The sequence below is a fragment of the Pan paniscus genome, chromosome 21, assembly GCF_029289425.2.
Source record: "Pan paniscus chromosome 21, NHGRI_mPanPan1-v2.0_pri, whole genome shotgun sequence".
Taxonomy (NCBI): Eukaryota; Metazoa; Chordata; class Mammalia; order Primates; family Hominidae; genus Pan; species Pan paniscus.
Genome location: NC_073270.2, coordinates 810,697 through 834,901, shown reverse-complemented (window position 1 = coordinate 834,901; position 24,205 = coordinate 810,697). Strand labels below are relative to the sequence as shown.

At 39.4% G+C, this 24,205-nt stretch overlaps 1 protein-coding gene across 8 annotated transcripts in view; it reads left to right on the top strand.

The window, feature by feature from the left end:
• The window catches only part of LOC129394899 (phosphoglucomutase-like protein 5), a 72,871-nt gene that overhangs the window by 31,258 nt on the left and 17,408 nt on the right, over positions 1-24,205 (top strand). For 3 of the 8 annotated variants that reach the window (XM_063601013.1, XM_055104763.2, XM_055104762.2), the window contains exons 5-6: positions 3,283-3,473; positions 4,068-4,222. In XM_063601013.1, coding sequence (XP_063457083.1) covers positions 3,283-3,473; positions 4,068-4,222 — 346 coding nt within the window. Of the gene's footprint in view, positions 1-3,282; positions 3,474-4,067; positions 4,223-16,728; positions 16,907-17,087; positions 17,142-17,996; positions 18,087-24,205 lie in introns of all 8 variants that reach the window. The other 5 variants (XR_010110991.1, XM_063601014.1, XR_008622282.2 and 2 more) reach the window with 4 other exon arrangements.

The window sequence follows — 24,205 nt, the reverse complement described above, 5'->3', positions numbered from 1 at the left end:
CTATAATTATATTTCCTTTACAGTACAACTTTTTGATTTCCTTGGAAACAGCAATTATCTTGTTTTCTCATTGCTTGCTTTTAATCAAGTATGTTTACCACTCTTAATCCTCAAGCTCTCCCCTAGTGTCTAAATCTTCCTTCACTTCATTTTCCTGGAGACTTTGATCTGCCCCACTCTGCCCTGGTTGCTCTCTGAGCATGCTGTCATCATGAAATCTCCCTTTATCACCACGGTAGTAATTCTTTTTACACATCTCCTATGTTAAATGTCCTGTCCCCTGGTTTCTTTGTCTGACACCTTGATTTACTCGCACATTTTGGAGGAACACATTCTCCAGGAGCTCAGTGAGAGAAAGCTCATGGTAGGTAAATATTTTGTGTATTGTGTATCTGAAAAGGCCTTTTATTCTACACTTGCCCTTGATTAATATTTGACTGATATGGAAATCTATGTTGGATGTTATTTTTCTTTAGAAGTTTGAGGGCATTGCTCTACTGTGTTATAGCTATTATATTAAACTTGAGAAATCCAGTGCTATTTTGATTTTTAATCCATTGTCTTTCCTTTTTCTTCTCTGGAAGCTTTTAGGACATTTGACTTATCTTCAGTGTTCCTCTGTTTTACAATAATGGATCTTAGTGTGGGACTCTATCTTTATTATATCGGACACCTGATGGACCCTTTCAGTCTGAACACTTGTGTCCTTTAATTCTGGAAAAGTTTTTGAATTACTATTTAGTAACCATTCTGGTTATTTTTACTACTGAATCGATCCTTTAATTATTCTATTTCCACTTCTCCTCCCCAGTTTTTCATCTCTTTATTTTGTTCTACTTTCTGGGAAATTTCCTTGACTTTATCTTCCAGTCCTTTAGTTCTACCATTATATTTTTAATTTCCCAAAACTTTTGTTTGTATTTTCCAAAGATTCTCTCTTGTAAAAACACATCCTAGTTATGTTTCATGGATACCATATCTTTTTAAACTTAGGTTTACTGAGGTATAATTTATACACAGTAAAACTCACTCCTGGTAGGTATACAGTTTGATAAGATTTGACGAACATTTACAGTCATGTAACCACTATCACAATCAAGATTGAATATTTCCATCACCCCAAAGAGTTTTTTGCAGCCCTTTGTAGTCAAACCTCTCCCCTTATCCCCAGCCCCTGGCAACCACTCATCTGCTTTCTGCTCCCATAGTTTTGCATTTTCCAGAAAGTTATATAAATGGAAGCATACAATATGTCACCTTTTGCTTCAAGCTTCTTTCACTCAGCATAATAATTTTGATATACATTCTTGGTGTTGCATGTATCAGTAGTTGTTCCTTTTACTGCTGAATACAATTTTATTGTGTTGTCGATATACCACCATTTGTTTATCCATTCACTGGTTAATGAAAATTAGATTTCTTTTTCTTCTAGTTGTTGGCTATTGTAAAGAAAGATACTGTGAACATTTGTGAACAAGTCTGTATGTTTTCATTTGTCTTGGGTAAACAGCTAGGAATGGGATTGCTGAGTCACATGATACGTGTATGTTTCCCTTTATAAGAAATGGCCAAATCATTTTCCAAAATGCCTGTTCCATTTGCACCACTGGCAATGCATGAGGGCTCCAGTTTATCTGTATCTTCACCAATACTTGGTACTGTCAGTCTTTTCCATTTTAGCCATTCTACTCTATCTTGTTAATCTCTATTAGGATATTACTGATATATTTTAAAAAGTTTTCTTCTCCCTGTATAATTTTTGTTTCTTCCAGGTTTCTCTTTTTGTTTATTTTCACCTCATCTCAAATACATTTCTCAAAATTTTGGTGATCCTTGGCTTTCTGGCATATTTAAGAATGAGGCACTAAAAATCTGCTGGGAGCTCTGAGCCTGCTGTGGGTCTTCTCCATGGGCCTTACTCTAAGGGCTTCTGGCTAGGCTGTTCTGTTCTTTCTTGTTGGGCTGATCATATTCCTCAGGAAAAGAACTTTCAGGTTCTTGCCTTAGCATTATCTGGCCTACAGGGAAGACAGCTTTGCTTTTTTTCCAAATAGTATGAGCAATGTTTCTGGGTTTCAGCCTCATTGCCTGGTTTATACTGTATGTCCATCTTTGAATCAATTGCTCTGGCTGGAAGATGGAGGACGCTGATTGTGCAGACCTAGGTCACCTCCTTAGCCTTGGGGAGGTGGGATTTAGCCATACCCAGACCCCATGAACTGAGATGGGGAAGGGAGTTTTTCTCCAATAGAAATCCCAAATGCTGTATCCAGAGGAAGAGGAAGTGTGTGCTGGGCAGGCAGAATCAAGAGATGTGCACTATTGGAGGATTGTGTGTTGTATTGGTGGAAAATAAGTGGAAAGCAATATCTTTCAGATATTTCAGCTAGGAGGATTACATGCTGTTCCACAAATGTGCCTTATGTTCTACCTCAGGCTCTGTTCCCTTGCTCATAATGTTCCTTCAATTTAGATGGGCTTCCCACTCCAAACCCAAACACTTGCCAACTTTATATTATTCCGTCAAGTTCCACCAGAAATGCTGCTTCTTCCTTGAAGCCTTATGTGTGGTTATTGCTTCTCTGAAGCCGTTGGATATAATTATTTCATCAATGTGCATTGTTTAGTCTTACCACTGCAGTCATTCATTTGCAGCTTTGACTCATCCCACTACTAGATTACAAGCCCAGGAATGTAGAAACTATGTGCTTTGCATCCCTTCAATATGATCTCTTCATTTCCTAGCAGAGCAGCTCCATATTGCATACTCCATAATGTTCATTGAACTGGAAAATACTATTCCTTGGCATGTATTTTGGTAAAATGTGCTTGTTTTTATATGCTTCAGTGGTTTATAGTGTTTAATTATATACTTGGCAGAGTCCAAATGATTGCAGAGACAAAGAACATTGCCAGAGCCCTTTAATGCTTTTGCATATATTCAGCTAAAGCTTTTAATACATGAAAAGCAACAGGCAATGAATCATTATTATGTAGCTGATTTCTTTCTGGCAACCTTTTAGAAAAATTTCAGGTGAAAAAATGTATGTAACTAGATGATTGAATACGTCTTCTGTATTCCTACCACAGTAACTGGCACATAGTAGATGCTCAATAAATAGTAGTTCAAGCAAATATTGTTCTATATTGTATCTTTAAAACGATTGTAAATTTATATTTTTCTTCTGGGTTATTAAATGGTGTTTCCTGTACTATTCAGAACAAAATACTCTGGGGAGAAGGTTCTGCAAATATTTAATATTGCTGTGTATCTATTTTTAGTTATGGAACCTTATGTGAGAAAAGTTCTGTGTGATGAGCTGGGGGCCGCAGCCAATTCTGCAATAAACTGTGTTCCCCTGGAAGACTTTGGGGGGCAGCACCCTGACCCAAACCTGACATATGCAACGACTCTTCTGGAAGCAATGAAAGGAGGAGAATATGGATTTGGAGCTGCATTTGATGCTGATGGGGTAAGTAGGAAAGCTCTCTGTCTGCTGACCCTTTGATCATATAATGAGCCATGCACTGGAAAGCAGAGAATTAATGAACACATCTGGAGCTAACATGTATGGGACATGTGTGCCCTAACTGGCTCTGCATCTGCCCTTCTGTTTAATGACTAAGTATTGCAATTAAATAGCGATTACTTTTCTTAGTTCCAGATTTACATTATGGCATACAAAGGTTGTTTATTTAAAAATATATATTATTCAATAAATCTTTATTTATGGCTGGTGTTGTTGAAAGCACCAAGTTAAGAAATCAGCTATTTCTGCAAGAAGCAGTGTTCTCTATTATGTTTGGGAGAAAGAAAGAGTTAGGTATTTGGGGGCTTCTAAAGCTTGAGCCACATTTCAACAGGTGGAACATGTTCCTGGTGTGTCAAGATTCTGGGCCCTTGGTACTCAGAGGTTTCGAAGAATGTTTCCCATGTTCTCTTTGGCCTCATTCAAGTTGTTAGATTGTTAAATATAAGACGGCAGTAAAGTGGATTGTGATGATTATGGGAATGGGCTGCTAGCAGATGCTTCTCTCCGATCATTTTTACGCATTCCTTCCTACAGGACCGTTACATGATCCTAGGCCAAAATGGCTTCTTTGTGAGCCCTTCTGACTCCCTGGCCATCATTGCTGCCAACCTCTCTTGCATTCCATGTTTCCGTCAGATGAGGGTCCGCGGGTTTGGGAGGAGTATGCCAACCAGCATGGCCCTGGACAGGTAAGCAAGGATGTCACCGTGAAAAACTTTATGGTAGACCTTTGGCGTCGATGTCTCCTTTGTTGGTTGCTGGCGCTTATTCTCCCCTGCTCCATTTGGGAATGCGTTGAAAGCATGGGAACACGGTATAGTGTACTGGGTAGAAGCTGGAGAATCAGGTGGCCTGAGCTTAATTCTTGGTTCTGCCACTTACTAGTTGTGGGAATTTAGACTTATTTAGTCTCTGTGCCTCAGTTTTCTTATCTGTAAAATGTGGATAATAATAGTGATATCTTTATATGGATTGTCATGAAGTACAAATGAGGTGCTTCATGTAGAACATTTAACATGGTGCCTGGTACATAGTAAATACTACATAAATGTTTAGCAACAGAACTTATTAACCTGAAAGTATGTATGTATAAGTGAGGGGAAAAAAGCATGGGTTTTGAGGTCAGATTATATTATGTTCAAATGCTAACTTATAGCCTTATTAGCGCTGTACAAATAGAAAAATGATACTTCATAGGTTTATTGTAAGAATGAAACGAGACAGTGCATAGAAAATACCCAACAAGAGGTTCACTCAGTAGGGCTCTAACTAACCCTATTAGGTTTCATTCTTATTGCTCTATCCATCCCTCTTGTCTATCACCCTATATTATATAAAACATTGAATTTCAGAGTCTGACATTTTCAACCAGCACGTGTTATTATAGAAACAGTGTATGTGCCTGGTGGAAAGTTAGAAAACACAAATAAGAGAATGTAAACATCATATCCCCTACCTTGGGTTACGTATGTTAATAGAAAAACTTATATTCCTTACTGTATCTCTTTCTATACATATATGTTATACACATATAATTAAAATACATAATATAATATACATAATATATATACATATATAATTTATTTGCCTGTGATAATACCAAAGACATCAAAAAGTACATTGCTTGTAACCTGCTTTTTCTTTTCCATCAACAATTGCCAACTACGAATTAATAAATTTTGGCCAGGCGTGGCGACTCACACCTGTAATCCTAGAGCTTTGAGTGGCTGAGGTGGGAGGATCACTTGAGGCCAGGAATTCAAGACCAGCCTGGGCAATAGAGCAAAACCCTGTCTCTACAAAAAATTTTCTTTAATCAACCAGGTGTAGTGGCATGTTCCTGTAGTCCCACACCAAATGTTGATTAGGATAGGAAGCAACCGGAACTTTCATACATTGCAAACAAAAGTGTAGAATGGAAGACAGTTTGGCAGTTTCTTGTAAAATGGAGCCTACAGCTGACCAACATTCCATTCCTAAATATTTACCCAAAAATAATGGAGATGTGTCCAGAAAAGACCTGTGTAGTAATATACATAGTTGCATGATTCATAATAGCTAATAACTGGAAACAATACAAATGTCCATCAACAGGAGATTGCAAAAATAAATTGTGATATATTTATATATTCATATACTACACAATAACAAGGAATGAAATTCTGACACATGCAGTGGGTGTGGATGAATAAAAAAAATTAAATGATAAAAAGCCAGTAACAAACAAATACATAATATATAATTCCATTTATGTGAAGTTTCAGAACAGGTAAACATATATGTGGCAATAGAAATTATTACAATGTTACTGTATGAGGGGTAGGAAGAAGGCACCGGGAAACATTCTGAGGTGACGGGAATGTTCTGTGTCTTAATCTGGGTGGTGGTTACATGGATGTGCACACTTTTCAAAACTCATTGAATTGTACCCATAAGATGCATTTCACTGTATATAAAATTTACCTTATGAATGAATCAACACCATGAAAAAATAGCCACGAAATCCAGAAGATGAGATTCTATGGGACAAATTAGCTAGGTGTGATGACGCACGCCTGTAATCCCAGCTACTTGGGAGGCTGAGGCAGGAAAATCGCTTGAACCCAGGAGACAGAGGTGGCAGTGAGCCGATACCATGCCATTGCACTCCAGCCTGGGCAACAAGAGAACAAGAGTGAAACTCTGTCTCAACAACAACAACAACAACAACAAAAATACTGAAGGGCCATAACATGTGGTTCTAAATGAGATACTACATTGGGCAAACCATTCAAAAAAGACATTCTGGAGACACTGAGGGAAAATTTCAGTATGATCTTAGTTTCAGATGACATAAAAATTATTTATTTGTTTATTTTAGAGAAAGGGTCTCACTCTGTTGCCCAGGCTGGAGTGCAGTGGTACGATCATAGTTCACTGTAACCTTCAACTGCTAGGCTCAAGCAATCCTCCCAACTCAGCCTCCTGAGTAGCTAGGACTACACATGCGCCATCATACCCAGTTAATTTTAAAAACATTTTTTGTAGAAATGAGATCTTGCTATGTTGCCTAGGCTGGTCTCAAACTCCTGGCCTCAAGTGATCCCCCTGCTTCAGCCTCCCAAAGTGCTGGGATTATGGGCATGAGCCACTGAACCTGGCTACTTTTAATCTTCTTATTAGTATCTTTTGATGAGCAGAAGTTTTAAATTTTGATGAAGTCTAGTTTATTTTTCTTATAATTAATGGATTATATGATTATTATATATGTCTTTGTCAACTACAAGAAATTTTTGCTTCCTCCAAGGTCAGAGAGATATTTTCTCTATATTTTCTTCTAGAGTCATTGCAGTTTCAACTTTTACATTTATGTCTAGAATGATTTTGAATTAATTTTTGAGCACGGTATAAGGTAGGGGTCGAGGTTCACTTATTTCCCTTATCCAGTTTTTCCAATCCCATTTTTAAAAAAGAATTTTCTTTCCCCTGAATAGCCTTGGCACCATTATTAAAAATCTGTTGACCATATATATGTAGATCTATTTCAGGATTCTCTATTCTATACCCCTGATCCATTTGTTGATTCGTATGTAAATATTACACTGAAATTAGGTGAGCTTCCCAACATGTTTTTCTTCTTTGTCAAATTAAAGGGAAATTATATATTCTAGGTCCTCTGCATTTTATTTCATTTTAGAACCAACATCTCAATTTCTACCAAAGCCTACTGGGATTTTGATTGGGATTATGTTGAATCTATAGAGCCATTTGGGGAGAATAGTATTTTAATAATCTTGAATCTTCCAATCCATGAATGTGGTATATCTCTCTATTTAGGTTTTCTTTAATTTCTCTTACATGTATTTCAAAATTTTTAATGTAGAGATCCTATACAATTTTTGTTAAATTTATTTCTGAGTATTTTCTTTATTTTGATGCTATTATAAATGTTTTATGAATTTAATTTTCCAATTATTTGCTGCTGGTGCTTTTTTGTAAATTGACCTTGTATTCTTCACTAGAGGGGAGAAGAATCACCTACCTTTTGGATGTCTCCCACTCTACTTGTCTCCCTGAGGTGATATGGACCTTAAGTCCACGATGGTGAACTAAACTCAGTTTAAAATTCTTGCCTAGCAGCACCAAAGAGTGGTATGTGATTCCATGTTTTCTCCCATTTACATTTGCCTACACCCTTCCTTTAAAAAAAAAAAAGACTCCGTAGAATTGTAGGGAACAAAGCAAAAATGGGACCATTTCTAGAAATTGAGAACTCAGAGTCATATAGGATCCTGAGTGATATGTAGGGTATTTAATAATATGGGAGTATATTTAACCCTTCCACTTATACAGAATCTTATAATTTAGAAATAATTTGTAACATATCAACTCACTTGATCTTTGCAATAATTTTATGAGGTAATTGAGATAGGCATTACTCTCCTCATTAAAGATGTTGAACCAATGATCAGAGAGCTTAAGTGACTTGTACAAGGTCACACAGTGAATTAGAAATTGACTCAGGATTTGAAACTAGGTCTTCTGATAATAGGGTACTACTGTATCTGCCCAATAACTATAATTGGATCAAAAGGGTCCCTGATAAACCAGCTGAGAATATTGTCCCCTGTGGGCTAGCAAATAACTTTCCAAACCATGGCTAGGGGAGGCTGGTTTTACTCTGACAACAAAAACCATTTGTCCTTGTTTCTTGTGGAAATTTCCCAGCAGTTCTTGATTTCACTTTACCCCTCCTTCTCAATAAATCTCTGTTTCAGTCAGAAACCAGAGGCCTTGCTTAGAAATTTCACAAAGGACCTGTTCTGATATGTAAGTGACCATTTAAAAGGATTATTCATGCTTGCTGGTTGGGAATCAGAATTCTGTGGGGCTCTGACGTGGTGATTTGTTCTGGGTATTTGATCTGTTGTGTAGGTCCCAGGTGGATTCTCATGATGGACACTTTATAAGCTTCTTTCTTCCTGGGTAAAATCAATGCAGCTTCAAAATTTCGACCTTGACAGTGGTTTCCCATATAGCTTATTTTTTTTAATTAGTAAAATTATAGGAATGTGCCCATAAATGCCAGGCCCTGGAATAATAACAACTGAGGACACAGTAGAGACCCATTAAATGACACACTTGCCTAAACTCCTGGGATTCCAGAATAAGGGGAGGCCTGTACCCTTGAGGCTGATGAATTATTCAGACAAACTTTCATTGTTCACAGATAATTGTGGTTCCCCAAGGGAAGATTTTCAGTGTCTTTAATTTCTACTCTTACAGTGTCACTAAAACAAGGATTCCATTTAGCCCAGAATAATACAGTTTCAGCCTTGAAAATGGCATTCTTTTGGGGCTTTGTCATTCTAAATGTGTCTGATTTGTGGTCGCAGATGAATCTGTGTTGCTGAAATATTTTGGTTCAAATGATTTCAGAAGTAAAACACATTGAAAGTATGTTTGTGGCCTGAGGTCCGTCTCCACCCCATGTAGAGGTATTAAATAATCCTTTGTGTCATCATCCTTCAACAATATTTATGAAGCACCCATCTGTGCTTGGGGCTGTGCCGAATTCTGTGCAAAACAAGGCAAACACACACAGCCTGAAGCCCTATTCACTAGACATATTTACAGTCTCAAACGCGGCTAGCATCCTTGCATACATCCCAAGAAGCCAGATCTAAAAAGTATGTTTTGACTATGAAAAAGGCCATCCAAGGTCCACCACCCATAAACAGGGTGGTGAATGGATTAGTGCTCATCTACCCTCTATTTGCTCTTATGCCACCCCTATGGTTCACCATTTATCCACTCAAGAAATATTTATTAAGGACCTCCTATGTCCTAGACATGGTCCCCGTGGCGGTGCTTTCAGTCTAATGGGGAAGAGAAAGAATAACAAGTAAGGGAAACATACAGAAACACAAATTGTAACACAGGCTAGTGGAAATGAACTTGGTGCAGTACTCATTGGTGGGCATCGAGCATCTTGCTTAGATAGGAGATCCAGGGGAGGACTCTTGGAGGAGATTAAGCATAGGACCAAAGATCAGAAACAGGTATCTGGACCTGACTGTGATGCTGGGATTAGAAATGACACCCACACATGTGAAAACACTTATTCCTCAGAAGGTAGTCTACAGCTATTTGTTGCCAATCCCCAATCTAAAATATGTACTATAGCTTTATCTTGAACATACTCAGCTGATCGTTGGAATCCAGACAGTGTTAATCCTGCAAGTATGCAAGTATCTACTGATCTCTGGTGATCTCAATTCTTACCACGTCCTTTAGATCTGTGCTGTTTCATCTCCCAGATCAGTCATGATGGATGACAGTGGTGGAAGAGATAGTGATGTGAGCTCATATGTAATTACTCAGTCTCCCATACATTGCTTCTGCTATAGAATGATGGGAATTATTTTGCTTTAGCAGATAAATATGTTGAAATGTAACCTATATTAACATAAAAGAAAAAAAGAAGAAAGCCCTTTATCCTGTAAGTTATTGCCCTGAAACTCTGTATAGCTGATTCAGTTAGGATCAAGGCAGGAAAGAGATGGCACCCTCAAAAAGGTCTTACTAAAGAGAATTTAGTAATTGTAACTTAATAACCTGGTCTAAGGAACGGATGAGGTTAAGGAAACCAAAAAACACAAGAAGGAATGGGGAGGTAGCTTAGCATCAGCCAAAGCGTGAAGCTGTTAACACCCCTAGGACTAAGAAGGGTCCAGGGGAGAGGTCAGGGTGACCACAGCCTAGTGAGGTCTGGAGTTGTGAAAAGTGCGTGGTCAGAAAAGAGCTGAACTTGGCAGGGGGGAGAAATGCCCCAACTTGTCTCTTCTCACCCTCCAACCTCCTGCTGGTGCCTCCTATAACCAAACCGCACTGGAAGCCAGAGAGCAGCCTATGGAGTTCTGCCTCCTGGGGAAGAGAACAGGGCATTTGATGAAGTGGGGATTTTGGGGTAGAAGGGGACAAAAAGCCACCAGCATAAATGGCACAATGGCCCATCTTTTTGCTTATTTCTACTTGCTTATCTCCTAGTCTCACCTTCTTCCCTCTTTTTTGGACTTCAGGCATAGAGAGTCGAGTTAATCATACTCATCATTGAACAATCCTTTAATAATTGGTCTGATTGAAGGCTCATTTCTTATTACTTTAAAAATGATAATGCACTTCTTTTCTGTCTGTTTGACTGCCCCACCATAGACAACCACAAAAAATGTGTTTATTGGGTTTTGTGTATATATTTTTTGCATATATTTTTACTTAATATGACTAGTACTATATAAGAGATTGTATTTGATTTCTTACCTTTTTTTCCACTAAAGACCACACTTTAAGATCCTCTTGATGGCTGTACATCCATCTAGGGTGTTGCTTCAAACTGCTGCTTATTTGTCCATGAGTGCATCCATGATATTTTGCCCTTGATTCCCTCAGCAATGAACACTCTGACTGCTTCTCACTTCCTATCACAGTGAATACTGCTGCACAGGCACCCTGTGGATATGTGTGAGAATCTCTTCAACACGTGTATTCAGAAGCAGAATTATTGGGCCAGAGGGGGTGTCTATACTTAATGTAGTCAATTTTAACCAAATACTGTCAGATTGCACTCCAGAATGCCCATCTCTTGCCTGCTTCTCCAACCAGTCTCTAAGTTCCTGCATCTTCAAATCCAGGCCAACACTTCATGTTGTCTAACTTTCTAATTTTTATCCAGTAGACTAGATAGAGAGTAACATACCATTGCAATTTTAATTTTTCATGTCTCACATTACTAATGAGTTTAAGCATCTCTTCATATGCTTGAGAAATTTGGGAGTTTCCTTTTCTATTAATTGCCTGTTCCTGTCCTTTGACCATTTTTTTTTTCTATTTAGGGTTCTTCTTTTTAGTCTGATGAATTTGCAGAAGTTCCTTGGATGATCTAGATACTAGAACCTTTGTCAGTTTTAGGCACTTCTAATTTTCATCTTTTACCTTTAGACAAAATTTTACTCCTGAGTTCGATAGCCAAATTGATATCAGTAGACAGATCTGTTATAGACAACTCAAATTTAACATGTATAAATAGCAACTTTTCTAATTTTTCCTGAAAATTGTTTTTCCTGTGTTTAGTCTCTGCATGAGTCACCTATTATCTAAATAATAAACCTTGGAATAATCCCTCATTCCAGATGTACCACTAATCACTGGGTTTTGTTAGAAGGATCCCTTAAATGTTTTTAAATCGTTATTTCTTCTCCATTCCTACTTTTCCTTTCCTACTTTACGTTCTCATTATCTTTTGCTTGGACTATTGTAATAGTCAATAAACTGTTCCCACTTCCTCTAGACTTCCTCTTCTTCATTTCCTCTTCTGTACTGTCCCAAGGGCAGTTGTTCTAAAGCAGAAAGTTGTGCATTTTCTTCCCTTGTTTAAAATGGGCTGGTGGGCTTTGAATGCCTGCAGGAGATTCCGTCTCCTGATTATACAACATGCATAATCTCCTGATTATAGAACATGCATAATCTCCTGATTATGAACACTTCACTCCTGCAGACATTCTTATCCTATACTCTAAACATGTCATGCTGCTTACAGTTCCCCAAATTCGGTGCCCTCACATTTCTGTGCCTTTGCATGCACTTCTGTCCCTGAAATGTATTCCCTTTGCCCCACCTCATTCCACTTTGTTCTTCTTTATCTTTTATGGCTTGAGTCAAGCATCCCCTTCTCAGTAAGTCCTTTGATACCATGTTCCCTCCACCCCAACAGATATTTCAAAAAGTTAACTACTATGAGCTATCAACATGCTTCTTTTGACTTTGGTACAGAGAGACATCTGCTGATACTATCTGTTGATTGCAAAGAAAAATATACCCGACTAATAAGAAGAAAATGAATGGTGCATAATGACCCAATCTCCTTTGGATATAATAAAACTATGCCTGATTTGTGGTTTTCATTTACATTTAGGTGAGTTTGTAATGAGTTGGATTTTTAGTAATGATATGTGGGTACTGACGCTCTTAGCAAATACAGCTTAATCAATGTGAGATGAAAGGAAGCAACTGCATTGTAGTTATTTCCTAGTCGATAATGAAAAACTCCCCACAGCCTGAACTTAAGCGCAAGGTTGTTTATTCCCTGCCCTGGCAAATTGAATGAGGACTGGATTCACTACCAAGGCATTTACAAGACGCATAAGGTGGCCTTCCTTTATGGTTTGTGTGTTGACCTACTGGAAAGGATGCTGAGACTGGTTCAAGTCTGTAATTGTGTGTTTCTAAGAGTTGGTGTCTAATGGGAAAGTGATCTCAGGCCTGTAGGTAGTAAAAAGCATTTATGTATTAACTGGCTAGAGTGAGAGGAATAAATTGTTAACACTTAAGACTATAAACTGTAGGAGATTTGGAGATAGTGGCTAAATCCTCTTGGAAATGCTGGATGCATCATCTTTTATTCAATTTTTCTGACCCATCTTGGGTTTCTGCTATCTGAGTTAGTCAGAAAAACACTTAGATGAATGTTAAGTAACCCAAGTGCTAAAATATATGGTCGTCATCACTCTCCCATGAGAACTGAAAGACGAACCTTTTTTGGAAGTCAGCTCTCTTTTATCTGCTGTATTTGTGAGGACTCTTTCATACTCAGATTCTGTCTCGGGAAGGGCATTGTCATTATTTAGGGTGTCCAGCAGCCTATTTTCAGCCCTCCCACCGATGTGGCCCTTCTTGGTCTAAACAAGTCACTTTGACCAGTGGTGGATGGATCCAATACTGAAAGAAGCTCCTTAGAATCGCCCTGTCTGATTAGGGATTCAAGGCTACTTTAAACTGGGGTTTCAATGCCATCCAGTCTCAGTGCCACCCAGTCTCGAACATGTGGCGTGCTGTTGTTCTCCAACGGGAACATTAACTTCATGGCCTGCCTTTGTAATCTCAATTTTGGTCTTCCGAGGCTACATTTGGTTAAATAACCTCTCTCTTTTATTCCTTGTGACTTAAAATATTTATTCAATTTAAAAATCAATCCCATTGATTACTGCAAAGAGGCATGAGGTATATGTTTTGAGCTGATAAAAATGTTCCCTATCTTGATTACAGTGGTAGTTACACAGCTATATATATATATGTATGTGTGTGTGTGTGTGTGTGTATATATTTGTCAAGGCTCATGAAACTGTACACTTAGAAGTGATGAATTTTGGCTGGGCGCAGTGGCTCACACCTGTAATCCCAGCACTTTGGGAGGCTGAGGCAGGAGGATCACTTGAGGTCAGGAGTTCAAGACCAGCCTGGCTAACATGGCGAAGCCCCTGTCTCTACTAAAAATGCAAAAATTAGCTGGGTGTGGTGGCGCAGGCTTGTAATCCCAGCTACTTGGGAGGCTGAGGCATGAGAATCGCTTAAACCTGGGAGGCAGAGCTTGCAGTGAGCTGAGATCCTGCCACTGCACTCCAGCCTGGGTGACAGAGTGAGACTCCTTCTCAAAAAAAAAAAAAAAAAAGAAGTAATGAATTTTATTTTATATAAACTATACCTTGATAAAGGTGATAAAAATAATCAAACTCTTTATTTAAAAATAAAACAAAGCATCTCTCTTGGAACTTCTTTTCTGACTAGGGGCAAGAATCATTGCTCTCTTTGAATGACTCTAGTTCCCAGCATAGAGGTTTGTATTTACTAGACCACCAGTAAACATTGGTTAGGTTCAGGTGAGTTGAATTGTCTCTGGACTCACTGTTTACTGCTTTCCTTTTTGTTTGAACCAGGACATAAATATATGGCCTGCAATCTTGTCTTTGGAAAAGACATAACTTACAGAGTTGGAGGTTCTCAGATATCAGTCATTAGTCAAATTTACTGGTGATATAAAAGATATAAGGAAGGTAGTTTAGCCCGGCCTAACTCTCAATCATATGCTCTGTCAAGCCACCAGAGAAGTTTGGTGCTTGACAACGTTTTAAAATGAAGGAGGATAATGTTAAGTCATCTTAGGCCTGAAGGTACTTCTGGAGTGAAAGAGCATTGCAGTTCTTGTGTGTGCTTTATATTTCAAAATGTATTTTGTAGCTCTCCCCACCAAAAAAGTTTTAAAATGGATTTCAGCTTCAACTTTCTAGGGTAGTGTTGAGCTGGGTCTATTGAAATACTGCTTAAATGCTTGCTAAATATCACTGATTTCACTTTACCTGTCATGCTGAGGGAAAGATAGTATCTAAGATAGATGTGCAGGGTGAATCAAGATGCTGCCTGAAAGTTTTGTGTGCTCAGGAAAGCATTTTTATTTACAAGTGAACTCTATTACAGCAGAGATCCCCAACCCCAGGCCACATAGCAGGTGAGTGAGCATTACTGCATGAGTGCCACCTACTGTCAGATCGGTGGCAGCATTAGATTCTCATAGGAGAGCAAATCCTACTGTGAACTGTGCATGTGAGGAGTCTAGGTTGCATGCTCCTTATGAGAATCTAATGCCTGATGATCTGTCACTGTCTCCCATCATCTCCAGATGGGAACCATCTAGTTTCAGGAAAACAAGCTCAGGGCTCCCACTGATTCTACATTATGGTGTGTTGTATAATTATTTCAGTATATATTACAACGTAATAATAATAGAAATAAAGTGCACAATAAATGGAATGTTCTCGAATCATCCCCAAATCATCCCCCTCCCCCAGTCTGTGGAAAAATTGTCTTCCACGAAACTGGTCCCTGGTGCCAAAAAGGTTGGGGACCACTATGTTATATAGTATGTTGTTTGATTGTCATACAAACCTTCAGAAGTATTTGAGGCAGGCACTATTATTGACATTGTATTTACAGAAAAATATGATGATGAGACGTTAAATAATTGCCCAAGGTCACACAGAATAAATTAGTCAATATTGGTACCAGATTATCTGGCTCAAGCCTCATAATCTCTTCACTATTCCTTATTTGTGAGGGCAGGAAAAGTTCTGATTATACTCCGAGTGAAAGTCATTCGTGTGGGTTGGTGTGGGGGTAGGGGTGGGGGTAGGGAGAGAGACATGTATTACCCCCAAGGTGGTAGATAACATCAGATAAGCAGAATTAATTTCAACCCCATACGTCTGTAATTTTGACGTTGAATATCACTACTGTTTAGTAAAACTCTGAAAGAAGCAGTCCTGGCTTTAACTTAAGACTTCCAGGAAAATGTTGACCGTAGTTCAAGGTAAGGTTGGAAATTTACATCTTTGCCTCAGGATCTGCTTGAAGATCATCAGCAGCAGCTGCATTAAAAAGTATTTATTAGGCTTCAGCAGCTTTTCTCCCTTATATTCTGGGTAAAGTGGGTTAAGCAGGTATGATTCCTTCTAGAGGTTGTTTTGTTTTGTTTTGTTTTGTTTTGGAGATGAAGTCTTGCTGTGTTGCCCAGGCTGGAGTGCAGTGGTGCAGTCTCGGCTCACTGCAACCTCTGCCTCCTAGATTCAAGCAATTCTCATGCCTCAGCCTCCCGAGTAGCTGGGATTACAGGCATGTGACAAAATGCCTGGCTAATTTTTTTGTATTTTTACTAGAGACAGGGTTTTGCCATGTTGGCCAGGCTGGTTTTTAACTCCTGGCCTCAAGTGATCCACCCACCTTGGCCTCCCAAAGTGCTGGGATTAGAGGTGTGAGCTACTGCACCCAGCCTAAGTTTTAAATCTGAGATAGACAACACTGATGACCAGAAACATAAAAGATATCGATTAAGTACAATGAGATCCTCTAGTAAATAATGTGTTAGCAGTTGGATATGAGATGCCCGAGCCTAGGAAAAAATGAAAACAAATCTTGTCAGCCCTATCTATATGCCCTACACAGGTGAGGGCGGAATCCAGACCTGGGAATCCAGTCATCTCATCTCTGATCAAGTTGCTGCCTGACGATTAAATTTGTCATTTGGAGTTCCAAGTTCTTTTAGAGTCCCTGATGGCATTGGTGGTTTATATTCTGGCATGAGGGAAAACTCCTTGTAAGTTGATGCCTGTATTTAAGAATGCAAGATCCACCAGGACTCACAGAGAGATCATATCACTTGGGATCTTTGTGCAGCAAATTAGAGAAAACTAGCTGAAATGGGGCCTAAATAGCAAAAGGAATGTGTTGGCCCACATAACTGAAGTAGATTGGCCTCAGGTGAACCGTGATCCAGCAGCTCACGTGATACTACCATTTGACCTGGTATTCCCTCTTGTCTGCTTTGCCTTAGATGGTATCACTCTTATCCCTAGGCTCTGAGCCTCTGACTGTCTGGTCCAGATAGCAAGTGTCTGCAGGATTTCTAGACCCCATGCTCTTACACCAGCTTGTCTATGAAGATGGAAGACAAAGCTTTTCTTTCCAAGAAGAAACTGAAAACATCAACTCAAGTCTTGACTTTGGTTGGGGTTTGTACTTTCTCTGGCTCATTGATTCTCTGGGGCTATAGACGATGGGATAGACTGACAGTCTTAAGCCTCCTTCCCCTCATTAGGTAGAGCTAGGAGGAGGGTCATTCCTTCCCAAACTAAATGACTAAGAATGGATATATTTGTCCTCCAAAGCAAGATCTTTCTTTTTTCCTTCCAGAAAGAGTAACTGCAGTAATTAGGACCCAATTGATGGCAAAGGGGTATGATCTAGGTGAGTCCATTGGGGTGCAGTTCTGGAGGGGGAATTCAGGACCTTCTTCTTACCTCCTCCTACCCCTGCAAATACTCTGAGACTCACTAATAACTGACAGTGGTATTCAAATTGGAACAGTGGTTCTTGCCTCTGACCTTTGCATGTGCTCAAGTAGTCATCTGTCCTTCTTTCTCATCCTCTCCTCTTTATCCCTTTCTTCCTTCTTCCCACCCTTTCCCTCCATCTCTGTTCCTCCCTCCTTCCCTTCGCTTCTCCTTCCCTTCTCCCTCCTTCCTTCCTTCCTTCTTTTCTTATCTTCCCTTCCTCCCCACCTTGCCTACCTCTAACATTTCCATTTTCCAAAAAACCTTTTTTAGCCCCTTTTGTGTGCCAAGCACACTGCATGGTACTGGATATCCCTGATGGAGCTCATCTTCCCTTCCATGTTCCCTTTTCCTTTAGCAAACTTCAGTGCCAACAAAATGTGTTAATATTCTCTGTGTAAGGTGTTCTGCTAGATTCAGGGAGGTCCGTGGCTTCAGCGTGAATCTCAAGGATAGAGCTGGGGAGTGTTTTAATATCATGATGACATTGTTCATAAAGATTGTCTCACACAGATTCTACTACCTATATTTTGGGGTGGGAGGGAGAGACAGGGAATGTAGTTTAAGAAAAGCAAGCATTTATGTCTGCCAGTGTACTCAAATGAGCTCATGTACGAAGTGGGACATGGAACTCGCTGACCTTTATTGGCCTCTGCATTCAGACTACCTGGGGTTGAATTCTAACTCCTCTGCCTTCTGACTTTATGACCTTGGGCTGTTTACCTAACTTCCCAGGGTGTCTTAGTCTATTTTTGGTTTCTTATAACAGAATACCTGAAACTTGGTAATTTATGAAGAAAAGGAATTCATTTCTTACAGTTATGGAGGCTGAGAAGTCCAAGGTCCAGGGGCATAACAGGTGAGAGCCTTCTTACTGTTGAGGACTCTGCAGAGTCCCAAGGTAGTACAGGGGGTGAGGGGGCTGAGCATGCTAGCTCAGGTCTCTCTTCCTCCTCTTATAAAGCCACCAGACCCACTCCCATGGTAACTCATTAATCCACTAATCCATGAATGAGTTAATCCATTCATGAGGTCAGAGTCCTCATGACCAAATCCCTTCTTAAAGCCCCCACCTCTAGATACTGCCACACTAGGGATGAAGTTTCAACAGAAATTTTGAAGGGGATATACATTCAAACCATAGCATGGGGTCTCATACTGAGGATTAAATTAGGTTATATATATATATATATATATAGTGCTTAGAGCAGTGCCAGTCCACAGTATGCGTTCAATGAAGTTAGCTATTACTGTCATGGCGATGGGGCTTTATGGATAAGAGAGTGAAGCATAGGCAGTGGATTCTCATGAGTAGTCTCCTGTGCTTCCACATTAAGGGCTAAATGTTGGGCAGTGGCTGTGCTCAGGCCCCGTCTTCCACATGTGGATGCTAGTGAGGCAGGGGTGCTTTCTTGCTGTGTATATTCACATTTCAGAGTCCCTCAGAGCTTCCAGAGGACTCTGCTGTGTGAACCTCACATATCTCTATTTTATAGTTTTTCAGATTACTTTGTAAATAATTATTGTTAATTTTCTTTAGCTTTTTAAAAATATGTATTAATATATTGAGCCTTTCAGTTATGACCTAGGAATAGACCTACTTTTTTTGGGGTGGGGAAGGGGTCCGTCTGTTGCCTAGGCTGGAGGGCAGTGGCACAATCACAGCTCACTACAATGAACTTCCAGGCTCAAGTGATCCTCCCATCTCAGCCTCCCAAGTAGCTGGGAAAACAGACATGCACCACCCTACCTGGCTAATTTTTTATTTTTATTTTTTGTAGAGACAAGGTCTCATTTTGCTGCCTAGGCTGGTCTCAAACTCCAGGACTCAAGCAATCCTCCTGCCTCAGCCTCTCAAAGTGCTGGGATTATAGGCGTGAGCCACCATGCCCAGCCCCTATTGCCTTTTGATCCGTACTTTTTGATTAATACCCTCTAAAACACATGAAAATTCATTGTTCCCTCTGTTAGGTGCTTCCATAGAACACATATAGGACCCTAGAAGTCCCATCTCTTTAGAAAAATTATCTTTCTGGGAAAATACAGAGTTTCTTTTATAACACATCTGTGTCTCTGTATGCTGGCCAAAAGCCTCAAACCCCCGAACAGACCTGAAATGTTTATCCCTACCACTACTTCTGATAATAGGGGTTTGACTTTGTATTGCCCACACATCCCATTAAAACATATAATGTGATTTGTGCGCATATTGTGAGCATTTGTTCATTTTATAACCTGTTTAGTAGTTCAGCCAAAAGCAACAAAAGTGAAATAAGAGAAACATCCTGAGCAAAAAGAATTGCTCTTTGATATACCTGTGCACTGGCATGAGAGGACAGAGGAGAGATTTGTGAAAGTGGACTCCTTTGTTACTAATATAACACCGGCTACTTTCTTTAACAATTAACATCTCAACCCCAATTTATCATTATTGTGGCTGTTTTTTTGCTTTCATAATGACTTCAGAAAAATTCATAACATCATCTGGAGTCCCTTTATCTGCAAAGCCATTAGTCAATTTCACTGGTACTCTAGGGAGAGACTTGGGAAGTGAAAGGTGGACATTTCCCCCCAGATGTGGTTTCTTTACATGACTCTTATCAAATCAGGTGGGTGTTAGGAGCCTGAGAAATGTGAGCGTGAAGAAATGTGAAATGTGAGATTTGGATAAGGTCGTTTGGATTTAAAGAGGAAATTTCCATCAAGGGCCAACTCCTAGAGGAGATCACAGAGCAGAGGCTGGGGTGTGGCTGCAGGTAGGCATGCCATTGAGCCAAGGTGGGCTGACTCGAGGAAGAGCTCAAGCAGATGCTTTAGAACAAAGCATAAATGTCTTCTTTTGAGAAGTGTCTGTTCATATCATTTGCCCACTTTTTGATGGGGTTGTTTGATTTTTTCTTGTAAATTTGTTTAAGTTCTTTGTAGAATCTGGATATTAGCCCTTTGTCAGATGGGTAGAAGCCAAATCATGAGTGAACTCCCATTCACAATTGCTTCAAAGAGAATAAAATACCTAGGAATCCAACTTACAAGGGATGTGAAGGACCTCTTCAAGGAGAAGTACAAACCACTGCTCAACAAAATAAAAGAGGACACAGACAAATGGAAGAACATTCCATGCTTATGAATAGGAAGAATCAATATTGTGAAAATGACCATACTGCCCAAGGTAATTTATAGATTCAGTGCCATCCCCATCAAGCTACCAATGACTTTCTTCACAGAATTGGGAAAAACTACTTTAAAGTTCATATGGAACCAAAAAAGAGCCCGCATTGCCAAGACAGTCCTAAGCAAAAAGAACAAAGCTGGAGGCATCATGCTACCTGACTTTAAACTATGCTACAAGGCTTCAGTAACCAAAACAGCATGGTACTGGTAGCAAAACAGAGATAGACACTAATGGAATGGAACAGAGGCCTCAGAAATAACACCACACATCTACAACCATCTGATCTTTGACAAACCTGACAAACACAAGAAATGAAGAAAGCATTCCCTGTTTAATAAGTGGGGCTGGGAAAACTGGCTAGCTATATTTAGAAAGCTGAAACTGCATCCCTTCCTTACACCTTATACAAAAATTAATTTTTTTTTTTTTTTTTTTTGAGACAGGGTCTTGCTCTGTCGCCCAGGCTGGAGTGCAGTGGCGCGATCTCAGCTCACTGCAATCTCTGCCTCCTGGGTTCAAGTGATTCTCCTGCCTCAGTCTCCCGAGTAGCTGGGATTACAGGCACCCGCCACCACGCCTGGCTAATTTTTGTATTTTTAGTAGAGATGGGGTTTCACCTTGTTGGCCAGGTTGGTCTCAAACTCCTGACCTCAGGTGATCCACCCACCTTGGCCTCCCAAAGTCCTAGGATTACAGGCGCGAGCCACCACGCCAGGCCTAAACCCTTATTTAAGTAAAACTTATTTTCAGAAAAAAATGAATCTGAGGATGTGTTACATGTCCCCCTTTTACTTAGTGACAGTCCCAGGCACACTTGAGCTTGTCATTTACAATATTCATCAATTTAAGAGTTGATCAGAGAAGGTCATACAAGAATCCAATCTCAGTGGAATTAAAGGAAAAATTTTTGCTAAGCAGAAAATAAATGAGAACTGTACATTTAAAATAAATAAATGAACAGAAAGCCTTTCAAATCATACTAAACTAACTTATATCTGTGGCTACTACATTGTTGTTCTTTAATGCTTAAATAGGTAAAAGCACTGATGTTTTAGTTGAAACTACCAGCAGTAGGAATGCTTGCTCAGTAAGAGCAAGACCCCACTAACACAGTCATATTTATAAAGTCAAGGTTTAGGTGTCTGCCAGGGTCTGTTTTCCCTAAATCTATTACAAACAAATGAAAGCAAATCAGTAAATACTGTTTTAATGTACCTATACCGAGTCATAAAATTATTTTCCTCCCAAGTCAGGAAGAAACATAAAGTTGGTTAACTGAAAAAGAGAAAGTTTAATCATTCTGATTTTCATTCTGATGCTCTTCTTTAGACTATCTATTGCTGCTTTCTTTTGTAGCAGAACAGCTGATTTTTGGCCTAGGTTTTCATGATCTGATAAACCTTCACCATAGACAGTTTCTTGGAAAGAAACTTTGCAAGTGTCAGTTATCTGTAAATGTTCAGGAAGCTGTGTGGGTCTCAGACCCAGCTGGAGCAGAGCCAGCACGGGATTCTGAAAGCATTTGCAGGCTCTGAGATGGTTTTAACCTGTTCCTTGGCAGTGCAGCCCTTGTGTACACTCTTGGAAAGATACTAATGTTTACTTTCATGATGTAGAATGGATGAGCAGTGAAGGTTTCTAGGAAGGTTGAACACACTCATGCCCACTTTGGGACACAAGGAGGCAGATGCTGTCATGGGAACTCTTCAAATAAGGTCGTATGGTTTGGCTGTATCCTCACCCAGATCTCATCTTGAATTGTAGTTCCCATAATCTCGTGTGTTGTGGGAGGGACTCGATGGGAGGTAATTGAATCATGGGGGCAGTTAACCTGATTCTGTTCTTGTAATAGTGAGTTTTCATGAGATCTTTACACTTGATTAATGTTAACTGTAGTTGTCCTACTGATCTATCGAACACCAAGTCTTATTTCTTCTAAGTGTATTTGTACCCATTAATCTACTGCTCTTCATTCCCCATCCCCGCTACCCTTCCCAGCCTCCGGTAACCACTAGTCTACTCTCTATCTTCATGAGATTCACTTTTGTAGCTCCCACATATGAGTGAGAACATGCAACATTGTCTTTCTGTGCTTTGCTTGTTTCACTGAACATAATGACCCCCAGTTTCATCCATCTTGCTCCAAATGACAGGATTTAATTCTTTTTATGGCTGGATAATATTCTATTGTGTATTTTTACCACACTTTCTTTTTAAATATTTATTATTATTTTGTAGAGACAGAGTCCTGCTATGTTGTCCAGGCTAGTCTCAAACTCCTGGACTCAAGCGATCCACCTGCCTTGGCCTCCACATTTTCTTTATTCATCCATTGATGGACACTTAGGTTGATTCCATATTTTGTCTATTATGAATAGTGCTGCAATAAACATGCAAGTACAAATCTCTCTTCAATATATTGGTTTTCTTTCTTTTAGATAAATACTCAGTAGTGGAATTGCTGGATCATATAGTATTCTACTTTTACATTTTTGAGGAACCTCTGAACTGTTTTCTATAGTGGCTGTACTAATTTACATTCCCCCCAACAATGTGTGAGGATTTTTCTTTCTCTGCATCCTCACCAGCATGTTATTCCCTGTCTTTTTTGATAAAAGCTATTCTAATTGGGGTGAGATTATATCTCATTGTGGTTTTGATTTGCATTTTCTGGATAATTACTGATGTTGAGCATTTCTTATACCCTTTGTTCATTTGTTCTCTGTTGAGAAATACCTGTTCAGGCCTTTTGCCCTTTTTAAAATCAGATTAATGACTTTTTGCTATTGAGTTGTTTGAGCTCCTTATATATTCTGGTTATTTATCTTGTCAGATGGGTAGTTTGCAAATACTTTCTCTTATTCTATGGGTTGTTTCTTCACCTTGTTTGACTGTTTCCTTTGCTGTGCAGAAGCTTTTCAGCTTGATGTAATCCCATTTGTCCATTTTTGTTTTTGTTGCCTATGCTTTTGAGAACTTCAACAAAAAATTTTTGCCCAGACCAATGTCCTGGAGCATTTCCCCAATGTTTTCTTTTAGTAGTTTTATAATTTCAGGTGTTAGATTTAAGTCTAAATCCATTTGTATTTGATATTTGTACATGGTGAGAGATAGAGGTCTAGTTTCATTCTTCTACATATAGTTGTCCAGTTTTCCCAGTGCCATTTATTGAAGAGACTGTCCTTTCCCTGTTGCATATTGTTGGCACCTCTGCCAAAAATTAGTTGGCTGCAAATGGCATGGATTTATATCTGGGTTCACTATTCTGTTCAGTCGGTGTCTGTGTCTGTTTTTTATGCCAGTACCGTGCTGATCTGGCTACTATAGCCTTGTAGTATATTTTTAAGTCAAGTAGTGTGAGGCCTCCAGCTTTGCTCTTTTTGCTCAAGATTGCTTTGGTTATTTGTGGTTCCATATAAAATTTAGGATTGTCTGCTCTATTTCTATGGGGAATATTGTTGGTATTTTGATAGGGATTACATTGAATCAGTAAACTGCTTTGGGTAGGATTGTCATTTTAACAATATTCTTTCAATCCATGAGCATGGAATAATATCTTTTCCATTTTTTGATTCATCTTCTATTTATTTAATCAGTTTTTTATAGTGATCCTTGTAAAGATCTTTCACAGCTTTGGTTAAATTGATTCTCAGGGGCCAGGCACAGTGGCTGACACCTGCAATCCCAACACTTCGAGAGGCCAAAGCGGGAGAATTGCTTGAGTCCAGGAGTTTGAGGCCAGCCTGGGCAGCATAGTGTGACCTCATCTCTAAAACAAAATCAAAATATTAGCCAGACGTGGTGGC